Raw genomic sequence first — 12,384 nt, 5'->3', positions numbered from 1 at the left:
TTTCAAAGCTTCTGAAAGCTCCTCATTTGTAAGTGCCTTTTAATTTTTTTGTTTAAAAATTGATTTTAGATATTTTAACAGAAAAAAAAAAGGGTTCTTGATAATTGGTCATTGAATAATGACCAACTACTGTGACAGCTTTAAGTGCGCCATAAAAATAACTATCATCATAGTTTTCGATCGTAATTCTGTATCTTTTATAAGAGTCGAATCATTGCGCTCGGTCCGGTGTTACAAAACTAACTCAAACGGGAAAAATCAGAAAATGGAGAACTCAGAACTGTTTACAATGAAAGAATTTCTCCATGACATCTGCAGGAGTCGTGCTGTTCTCCAATATTTCTCAATACATGTCCTTTCTTTAAATAAATAATTGTATTACCGAAGTCTTTTTCTTTTTTAATTTTTTGTCACATCATTCCAGACTTGAAATAGAGAACTTGTTTCAGTATTGAAAGAAGCATATCAGTTATGTTTTATTTTATTTTATTAGCTGTCGTTCATTTAGTTATCCATAGGATGGATAGCTAAACTTATATGCTAAAACGAATTCCTCTTATTAACTCGTTCATTAGTTTTAGTCTTTTACAATAATTACTAGTAGTATTACTACTAAAAATGAACATTAAAAAGGCGAAAAATTAGAAGCATTAAAGAGAAATAACTAAAACTTTACTTGAAGAATCGTATATCGGTTATATGTAAAAAAAAAGATGTTGCCGTATTCTGGTTTTAATGGGTCTTTATTCGGCTTCGAATTTTCATAAGCAGCTTTAGAATTTTATGAATAACGCTTCCGCGAAACACTCGGATAAATAAATTTGAAGAATAAACTAAAATTCAACTTATAATTTTTGAAGTAAATCTGAAAGTTTTTAATTTCTGTTTTTAATTGTTTTTATCCATATATTAATCCTAGTTATTGATGAAACAGTACAAAACTATTGAATTTGCTTACCCACCAATCCTGTACAATATGTTTATTGATAAGCTTAAAACTGTTTTAGTGAAAATTAAGAGAATTTACAATTTCTCAGTTATCATTTTTTTTTCAAGTGGAGTTCGAATAGTTTTATGATAATTTTTTCGGAAATAATCTTCTTATTTTTTTTTACTATAAAAAGTAAACTTCTCCCTATTTAGTGATAAATCTTACCAATCCCTCAGTGAATCGAGTACATTAGCTAAAATCCTACCGAAATAGTTAAAATGCAGTTTTATCAATAAAGTTTTTTTCTGATAAATCCTTTTAAATTTATTTCGCAAACCAATCATCTGTTCGATTCTTCGTTTTATTTGTTTTGTTTGCCCTTACAGAAGTAATTTCTGTACTCTAGATGAAGGGATGTTATAAAAATTCGTTATTTCGAATCAAATTGCAAATCTTGTTGAGTGGTCTTGGTTTTCGTTTTAAACCATCTGCAAGGACACAAAAGGACAAAGTCGCAATTATATATATATATATATATATATATATATATATATATATATATCTTAAAAATTCTGCAGTAGAATTTAATAAAATTTAGGATTTAGAATGTATATTACAATATGGTCATGTGATTCAATAGTCATTTGACTGGCAAAACCTGCAAAGTAATGCGACAATTTTCGATCATAATCCAAAGCTAACTGCTGATCTGCACCCTCAAGTAATGTATACGATGCTAATATAAATACTAATTTCCATCGATAATTTTTTTCCAAGTCTTTCCTAGGGGAAAAATAGACTTGGAGGAAAATTATTCTCCAAGTGATGCCACTTTGTATTAGCTGAAGTTTTGGCATATGTTTCCGAGAACCATAAGTCAAAACTAGTTTGATCATTGTCTACGTGATAGTACTTGAATACAACTAGTTTATTGTTTTGATTAATTTCTCTCTTATTCAGTACAAATTTATTCAGCTGACTTCCTACCATACTTTACTAATTCTGTCATTCAATTCCATATTTAAAATGCCAACTTCATTAAAAGTTGCGCCTGAATTGTTGAAATGGTTTACTTGTTCTATAGGTTCACCAATCAGGATACTGTTAAGGTTTTCAACGTTCTGCCTATTTTCATGATCGTTGTCTTTTTACTGCTGATTTGATTTTCATTCCACATTTGTTACAATAGATAAGTTATTTGATAAGATAAAATTAATATTTGCCGTTTTCCTTCAAAATATGATCCATATAGATAATGAATACCAGTGGATACTCGGGTATACACCCTTTTCTCACACCTGAGTTTACATCAAACCACCTGTACCTCCTTCATTTTTAATTGCTGACTAATAACTTAAATATAAACTATTGATTTGTATAATGTACCATTTAAACTACAAAACTACAACATTAAAATAAAAAAAAAGAAGAAAGCTTTTCTCATGACACCTTGTTATATGCCTTTCACATATCTATAAAACTTAAATATAGGTCTTTTTTTCTATTTCCACGATTTCTTAACAATTTGTCTTAAAATTAAAATTTGATCTTACCAACCCTTATTTGATATGAACCCCGTTTGCTCATCTCCAAGTTTATCTTCCGCAATTTTCCTTAAATTCTTCTGAAGTGTGCTTGCGCAAATCTTTCCTGAAACACTCAACTAGGAAATCCCTCTGTAATTCTCACTACTTTTTTTTTTATTTCTCTCTCTTTACAGATGGATGCTATGAGAGCTCTAGTCCTGTTGTGCTCAACCTTCTGACCCGTGCTTTCTGATTTATACGGTGTAACTACTGTATTGATCCAATATTGATATATATACTGTTGACTGAAAACCATTTTATACCACTGTTCTGTCATATTCTGTCATTGTTTGTTTCATTTCGCAATCTTTCCAAGTAGTTATACTAGGCATCCAGAATTTTAATAATGGTTGTAATTAATTTCGCTAAATTTTATAATGAAAAATTAAGGAAAATCTTTTGAATTGTTTTGACAATAAAAACAAGGTTCCATTATTGAAAAAAATAGAAGAATATATTATTATCAGCTGAAATGATTTTGCTAAATAACATCAGAATTATAGTGGGGATAAAAATACTATCTCATGAATCTAGAATCTAAGACTGATTCAGCAAAACGTACGTACTGCAGATGAATCACATGACAATATAACACACTCAGCAAAAACCTTCGAAAGGGCCATGCAATTTGAAATGAAATTTTGTAGTGTGTTGTGTGTGTGTGTGTGTGTGTGTGTGTGTGTGTGTGTGTGTGTGTGTGTGTGTGTGTGTGTGTGTGTGTGTGTGTGTGTGTGTGTGTGTGTGTGTGTGTGTGTGTGTGTGTGTGTGTGTGTGTGTGTGTGTGTGTGTGTGTGTGTGTGTGTGTGTGTGTGTGTGTGTGAGAGAGAGAGAGAGAGAGAGAGAGAGAGAGAGAGAAGCAACTTCATCCACTCTTTTCTGTCTTGAGCTCTTCCATTCCAGTCCATCATTCCCATATTGTTTTTTTCTTTATGTTAGTCTCCCAAACGTTGCTGTGGTCTTCCTTTAGGTCGCTTTCCATCAAATCCTATCTTTAACCCGCTTGTTTAGCTATTCTCTCTTCACCCATTCTTTCCGCATGCGTGCCCAAGCCATCTCAACTTGCAGGCTCTAATTTCATCAATTAGCAATAGGTATCTATAGGGTTCGTACAGCTCCTGATTATGGCCAGATATTTCTTCATTCACCTGTTATGTTATCTTTTACAGGTCCAAAGATTTTTCCAAGTATTTTTTGTTTTGCATCTTGGTCTGTTATGTTCCATATAAAACAATAGATCTAATGACTGCCTTGTATCTTTCTATTGTAACTCTGGTTGAGAGAATTTGGAAGATAATAAATGATTTATTGAATGACACGATCTATTGGAGGCATATAATTTAACTTGTATTTCAGTACTAATTATATTATCTAGAGTAATCAATGTTCCAAGACATTTGAAGGAGTCGAGGTTTTCTACATACTTTAAACATTCAGTTTTATCCTGGTTGATTTTTAATCCTAGTTTTTCAGTAAAAGTTTTTCAGTAAATGCTGACAACATTATAATATTATTATAATGTTGTCAACATTCTGTCCAACTAGGCAGATATCATCAAACATATGCTAATTAATATCAAATTAATATCAAACGTGATATATTTCACATTTTCTCTAATACATTTTTCTAAAGCTAAATTAAATAGAATGGGTGAAAATGCATCTTTTCACTTCATTCCTATCTTAATAGCAAAAGGTTCATATCTAATTCCATTAATCAATACCATGGTTCGGCTTCAGTGGTGAACATTTGTATTAAATTTATTATCTTATGACGTATTCCAAGTTGATTTAATATCCTGCAAAGGCCTTCTCTGTGAAGGCTATCATATGCTTTTATAAAATCTATAAATAAAATATGGACTTGCTGATTATATTCGCGTTTTTTTTATCTAGTATCTATAAGATATAAAAAGCTAGTCAATTGTGGACCTATGTCTTCGGAATCTTGCTTGTAATTCGCCTATATTTTCTTTAGCATATGATAAGATTCATTTTAGTAAAATAAAGATTTTTGTAGCTTGCGGACAGTAGCGACATCGCTCTGTAATTTTCACATTCGCTTTTTTTTTATTATTTTTATATTTTGGTATGATTAGTGATTATTTCATTCTGAGGGTATCTTTTCGCTCTCTCTGTCCACTCACTTGCTTCCTTAGTGTCCGTCCATTCTATTGTCGATTATTGTTGTTTCATATGTGGATTTTTTGCTTATTTGTAATTTTATAGAAGAGTTTTCTTTTCTTCATATTTAAAGTGCATTATTTCTGGATTTCTTCAATCTGTTCACGTAAGAATTTTTTTTTGTATCTGATTATTTTATTGATTTCTTTGCTGCTCTCTATCTCTGAGTCTCGCGAATATCAGATGATTATTCAGCCAATTACTTATATATTTTTTTCTTTTTCTTTGTTGTCAGTTGGAATTCTTCATGAAACCATTTTTTCCCGTTGGTTTTGATTTGAATTTTAAATGAGTTTTCTGACGTTAATTTTATACTGTCCTTGATATGATCCCACTGTAATGATAGTTACTATGACCGACTAAATTTTTGTGTTTCAGAAATTTGTGTTTCTTGATTGTCAGTGTGTTTTACTGAGAAATTCAGGAAGAAAACCCTTCAATATGTGAAAATTTTAACCCACCTTCCTTTTTTCGAAACCGTTTATGTAATGCTTAGTTCAATAAGAAACTTTAAACAGTTCGTTATTGCTAGCTGGGTTAGGGGATGGAATTATGGCGTACAAAACTAAATTTATGAGGCGTTAGTATATTACGTCTCTTAACTGGCAGTTCTCTGTTTAGTTTGCCCTTTTTTGAGAATGATAGCATGATAAACCTGCTATCTCATATGAGACTACTATTCCTTTGTGGAGCACATTATGGCATCCACCCGACACACACAAACACACACAATTACAACTTCATTCTATTATTATAAAACAAAACATGTTTATCAATAGTTAATTCACAAAGTGAGTTATTATTAATATTCATGAATGGCTTCCATTTCTTTCTCAGAATGCTTTCATTAATACGAACCCATTATCATCTGCTGTAGTAGATAATAATGCCTTCTAGATGATTAGCACAGAATATTTCAATAAGTCTACACGCTCCGTGAGTCATACAACCAAGCCTACCGTAGGTGTACAGTAGAACTTAATTAGGTATATGTACTGTATATTAGTCAGATTGAACTCCATTTGCCTGTTCTATTTCAGTAAGGTATTAAAAAAGCCTCAAATTACTGTATGTAGGTTAATGTAATAAAGTGTATTTAGATTAAAGTATGCATAACAACCTCAGCATGTACTCAGTTCATATGATAGTTTTTGGGCGTTTCTGTTGATTCAGTTATGACTAAATAATTCATTTTAGGTCATAAAAGTCAAATATAGAACAAGTTATTTTTGTTGTCACGTAGTCACATCGCCTAGAATTTTCAAAGAATAATAAAGCTTAATAAGAATACTGATATTAGTTTTGTGATTAAAAGTAGTGTTTATAACAGCCGATTAGAACACGACAAGAAAGAAATGTAGAATAGTCTCTTTCTATTTTCTAGTCTCTTCTCATACTTAAAAGAAAATAGAAAACATATTTATTCATTGTACTGAATAGTTGCCACGCAAACAAATTGGATGAATGGCATAACGAAAACAAATAAAAGTGATTCCAAGAATTGTCCTGCAGATTACTTATTAAAATCTATATCACAGAAAAACCATGGACAGTGAAATTAGGCTTATTCAAAAACAACTGAAAGAAGTAGACCAACCTATCTGCAAAAACTGACGCTGTACAGAGGATATTCACTACTTATAAATTATTAGAAATAATCTACCTGATAAGGAAAGAGAATAAGAACTGGAATCCAAAAATAACAATGAAAACAGATGAATATAGAAATAAATGATTCATCCATAGAAGAATGAACAACACGATTCCCTAAAATAACTTTCAGTACCATCCTTACAGGAAAGGGTGGACAGGTAGACACAGAAAAGATGGACTGAGCCAGAAGAACATAACTTGCTTGGCCTTTAAATAGACATTAAGAATAAACATTCAAACAAAACAGTTTAGTTAGATGGAAATAATAGTTTTCGATAATCGATAATGGAAGTAGAAACTTCTATGCCTAGTTGTAGTTTCAGTACACTTATCTAAGCGTTTGATAGAGCCACCCACTGAGATACAAATATAGTGATCGAATCATTCTATAAAATTATATACTTTTATATTTATGGAGCATAACCCTACTTCCTCAATATCACTCAACTTGCAAAGTATTTCTTTAAATGTCCACAAAAAAAGATGAAATAACACGAAGTCAGGTGAAAATTATACAATGGTTAAAGCTTTATCCCCTCAAATCTACATTTATAAGAGACAATTCGGTGTTTTTGGAACGCTAATCAAACTTTGGTATAAGGCTGGCTCTATCGTATTTTTTAATAACTTTCTTAAAGATCGCATTGCAGAATAATGATCTTTTACATATAGTTGCAACTTCTTTTTTGTAAGCTTCTTTTCAACTGCACAAGTTTCAAGTCAGACTGCGAAGTACATTGTAACTTGAAGTTCTCTTTTCAGGCTTGCACAAAATGAATACAAGTTTTGACAGGGATCAAACTCCTTTTATTAAGTCTAATTCCTCTCTAACAAATGGAATCGTGGGATAAATGGGATGAGCAAGTCTGATAAATGGGATCATCGAATTAAAGAAGCCATCAAAACTAAAGAGCAAGAATGCAACAGAAGAATTTTCAAATAACAAGAAAGTGCGAAATAAGTAACTTAAATTTCATTTAATTAATTTAATTTTAATTTAATTATATATTCTAATTTATTTGTATATTTCAAATATGCAAATTTAAATTAAATTATATTCATTTAAATTTAATTAAATACATTTAATTTAAATTAAATATTTTTGTATCCTGTATACTCCTTTTAATTGCACAGGTTTTAAATTCCGCTGTATATTTCTTTTTTCCACTGTACTTTTTGTGTCCAACTGTCCTTTAGAATAAAGGTTGTGTAGCTCCTGAAAGGTGGATCATTTCTCCAGCAGCATTTTGGAGAGAAAGGCGCTCTGTCTCTGACCTGAATGATTCTTGCTGTATCTCCGAACCCCACTAGATTATCTTAGTATCGTGTGTTGACTAAGGATTTCTTCCCTATTTGGATTAATTTTTATAATTTTTATATTTTTTATTCATTTTTAACTAGTTCGGCTCTTAATACCAAATATATATCTTTTATTTATAAATATATAAATATAAATTTATAAATATATATCTTTTATAAGCTTACCCTGTGGATTCCACACCCCAACAAAACATCCGGATACAGGGATCATTATGATCTCCATGTACAATGCTTTGTTTTAATATTTCAATTAGAAAAAAAGGGAGGGGAGTTTATTTTTCATGCCAAATTCTTGCTGTATCTCAGCCTCTATTATCAATGACTGTTGTTGGCTTCATTTAGTCTCTGATATTGACGATATTCAGCCTGTAGAATCCCTACTGCTGGGTAAAAGCCTCTTCCAGATGCGTGGGGGGCGGGGATTTCTCCCATGGCGACCCAGTCTATCTCCTTGGGAGAGTGTATTTATTTGTATGTATGAATTTGTGAATGAATGAGACAATCACAAATATCCATGTCCATGGTGACATTCGAATCCGCAAGTTCTATTGGACTGAAATGCGGATACGCTAACTACTCGATCAACCAGGCTGGCTCTGATATTAAATAATCTTAAAATATGCTAATCGTATAGTAAAAGGAAATTCAGAGATTTGATTTTAATATTCAGCATACTAGTAGTAAAAAATCATAAACAACCAAATAGAATATTTACATAAATCAAGAGCTATTCTTCAGTTTGTTTTCACTACTTCCTAGGAACTTGCTTTATCAAAAAACAATACAAAACATGAACCTCCCCACCCCCCTCTTAAGAATCAAAGATATGAAACATTAAGTATTTTAATCTCGTCTGCTCCTACCAAAATAATATTAATACTTAATATTGATAAACAAATTATCGTGGTCGTCTCACCAATAAATGAATCGCTAACTGCCAGAAAGGGAAGATGTTCATTTTTTACGAAAATGATTATATTGAGATATGTCATTGCTAATTAAATTTCAATAATACCACACATTTCGAAAGCAAAATTACTGAAGTAGTTCCAAAATGAAAAACGCAACAAATGAACTATATAGTTTATGGTTGTTCCTGTAAAGTTAGCAAAAAAATGGACATGACCCTTTTTCAGCAGTCAGTCACTTAGCTTCGATTCCTACAAGAAGATTAACTTTAAAGGTTTTAACTTTAAAGGTTTTTTTAAAGTTAAAAAGAAAGTTAATGTGATTCAGTTAATGATATATTTTAATTACTCTTTCAATCAATACATTGCATCTAAAATATTCCATGTGAGATCGTATCGGATTTTGTATGAAAATACCGAATTCCTGTTAATGCTTTTGCAATAACAATAATACAATACATTAACCTAAAACATACATCTTAATAGAACATCTCTATCCTTCTTCAACTATTAATTACTTCTGTTGTTGCCATCTCTAGTTATTCTGTATAGCAGAGCTGCAGAAGATCAAAGTCAGACATGTAGGAGCCGCTGCAGCCGTAATAAGATTGGTGGTGCAGTTGCTACAAGTAGAAATGGCCATGATCCGGCTAAAGTAATTGAGAATATTTTTTCATTGGAATATTTGATCATGGAAAAGTGCAATTTTTGATTATTAACTTTCATTTTTCATATTATTTCTTCCCCAAAAATCAATTAACAATTAATAAATGTTCTTTCTGTTGGAGACTTTAATCCTACCACTATATTATAGATTCTATAAACTTCCACAGCGTTAGGCTTACTATAAAACATACTAAATAATCTCACTTATTTGGTGATTTTGTTTCACTTGTAATAATTCGTTATTGCCTATTGGAGGATATTACTATGCAAGCAAGAAGCTGAAAATTATTGTCACTAACACAATTTGGTTCAGGATACAAGAGTGTATAAGAGATTTGACATAGGAAGTGATAAAAGTGTGTGTGTGTGTGTGTGTGTGTGTGTGTGTGTGTGTGTGTGTGTGTGTGTGTGTGTGTGTGTGTGTGTGTCGTGCATTTTTGAGAATTACGGTTCATACATAGACAAGTATTATCAAACACTAATATCATCTATATTTCATGACATCAAAGCTGGCTATTTTCTAGATATTACGCTTTTTTTTTATTGGTCTCCTTCACCTTTCCAAAAACACTTACGTGCTAGAAAACTGAGCATGCAAAGGAAAACAAAATAGTTCACGTTAAACCTACATCGTCATAAAATCGCTTTTCTAGCAACCGCAGATAGTAGACACGAAGCTTTCTGTTGCCGGTGGTTTGCACGGCCTTTACTCTATTAAAGATTTACCTACATAATACATATATAGAAGACAAATTGTTCTTGGTTTTCCTTCTTCTTTCTTTATTACAGAAAAATAAGAGAAAGAAAGAAAGAAGAAAATAAAGAAATTTTCAGTGAATCAACGTTACTTTATATATAAGAAAATTTGGTGTCAGAGTGTGTGTGTGTGTGTGGTACTGAAAAGGGAAAAAGAAAGAAATAAAGGAAAAAAAGAAAGGAGACAGAAAATTAATATAGACTTTATCATATCTACCGTAATGAATAAATAACTGCTTCTTTTAAATCTTTCTGATTTTGAACAATTTGGGCGATATGCTCGAGTTGTACTAGTCTAATCAGGTAAAGGAAAGTTGATATCGTATCTACAGTTATCTATAGTTCGTGACAATAATAATACTGTCACAAAGTATATATTTTATGCATGCTTAACAAAAGATCATTAAAAATCAGTATACTTACCCTAGTGTAGTCATCGTAACAATGGTATACCAAAAGGCAGACGGTATACTAGTAAAGTTCGTGTCATCTACATTCTTCTCTGCATAAAACATGACGGTTGCAAAGATTATGATAGCCATAGCCAAAGAAAACACTAAGAATCCTAACTCAGATGCGCAACTCTTCAAAGTGTAACCTAAAATTCGAAGACCTTGAGAATGTCGAGAAAATTTGAAGATTCGAAACACTCGGAAAACTCTAAGGGTTACAAACGCTCCAGAGACATCATCGTTGTCCTTAATTCCGAGCCCTATATAGTATGGAAGAATTGCCACAACATCTATTATACACATTACACTACGCATGAATTTACATCGGTTGGGTGCAGCATACAGCCGTAGCAAGTATTCCGCTGTGAAGATCATGACACAGGCGGTGTCAAGACAGAAGAAAGCAGCTTTGTAATTAGAACCAAAGGATAAGGTCAGCCCAGTGGCAATATCCACAGTACACGGTATGGTCTCCACCACATTGGCAACCACCGATACGGCAATAAAGAACCCAGTGACATAGTAGAACACAAGAGCTGCGGTGCCCGTGTGTGGATTCTCGAATGCGCGCCACATTCTCTCTCGGATTGTGCTATTTGTCATATCTACATGCTCATTGCCTTCCGACAAACGATCGTCCATAAGCCTTTCGGCATTTTCCCTCTTCCTATCCCTATAATCTTCGTAGCAGCAGTCCCCAATGACGTCTGGAATAATCCCAAAGAATGCTAACTCCTCGTCGTAGGACATAAGGCATTCGTGCTTAGGGTAATGGAGTTTTCCTGTTCGGTAATAGTTCAAAATATGCCTAAAGATGTCTGGATCTCGGTCAAAAAAGTATTCCTGATGATCTTCGTCAAAGAAAAATTCCCTTTCGTTCGATCCTAATAAGGTGTCGGGATACTTTTCGACAGTATTGCGCCACGTCTCGAACTTCCTACCGCTGACATTAATAACGAACTTTTCGTCTTCTCTCTTCCTCTGCTCTTTAGTCACCGGAGGAGCAGGCAGAGGTTTGCTGGCAATCGGCACCCAGCCGATTGCGGCGGCCCTGGCAAAAGGAAGCCAGGCCGCCACAGATGCCATTGCTAGTTAATTACACGGGATAGCACCTGTAACGTTTTTCAATTCAACTAGCTGCCGTCTCACTGCAACAACTCGCGCGAAAGTGTTCTGGTCGGTTGATGCTTCCTAACTTTAGATATGCTATACGGCGAAGCCCTAACACTCAGGTCACTCTCACCGCAGATATCAAGCGACTCCCAAGTAGTCACAAACGAATCACGATATAAGCCGTGTTAAGAGCGGAGGGTGTGTGTCGTGAACAAAGGAAGCCAAAACGTGTGTAATCCTCGCTATGATGAGAAATTTCGCTACACAATACACGACAACAACAAACCATGCCAACGCCATTTTCTGAAGCTACTCTGCGCGAAGGACGACAAACGCATGTGAATTTGCGCAAGCTCGCGTACAGAGTTGATCTATTGTAGCTCTCACGTCTGGGATACGTTGTCTAGTATCTGCATGGCGCTAACTTCGCCACAGCTTCTCTTACTTAATTGTATGGGGAGCAAAAATTCTCGACCGTAAACGATTCTGAATTACCTTTAACGGAAGTCTGAAAGGATTTCAACATTTCTTTGGAATTTCTTCTTTAGAAAATATTTCACTGTGACACAAGGCAATAACACGATCTGTTCACAGACTCCTTCAGGTAGTGTAATAAGATATTGAGTTGTCCTGCATGAAACGTGCGCGCGCGTGCGCGCAAGTACACCTCTCTCTCTCTCTTTCTCTCTCTCTCTCTCACACACACACACATACACACACCACACACACTACGCATGTGTCTGTTTCAAATACTTCAGGCATTTCGTTTGAAGTTCAATATTTAATCGAATGTTGAAATATTACCAACAACAACTTGAA

At 33.4% G+C, this 12,384-nt stretch overlaps 1 protein-coding gene across 4 annotated transcripts in view; it reads right to left on the bottom strand.

Moving 5' to 3' along the window:
• Positions 1–12,138, bottom strand: part of Shal (Potassium voltage-gated channel protein Shal) — a 304,860-nt gene extending 292,722 nt beyond the window's left edge. For all 4 annotated transcript variants that reach the window (XM_090401339.1, XM_090401337.1, XM_090401338.1 and 1 more), the window contains exon 1: positions 10,424–12,138. In XM_090401339.1, coding sequence (XP_090257465.1) covers positions 10,424–11,538 — 1,115 coding nt within the window. In that variant the 5' untranslated portion in view covers positions 11,539–12,138. The remainder of the gene's footprint in view (positions 1–10,423) is intronic.
• Between the last annotated feature and the right edge of the window lie 246 nt (positions 12,139–12,384).

Source organism: Typopeltis vanoorti, chromosome 12, assembly GCF_054136105.1.
Source record: "Typopeltis vanoorti isolate ZY-2024b chromosome 12, IOZ_Tvanoo_1.0, whole genome shotgun sequence".
Classification (NCBI taxonomy): Eukaryota; Metazoa; Arthropoda; class Arachnida; order Uropygi; family Thelyphonidae; genus Typopeltis; species Typopeltis vanoorti.
Note: the sequence above shows the minus strand (reverse complement) of the source record. Positions and strands in the feature narration are given on the sequence as shown.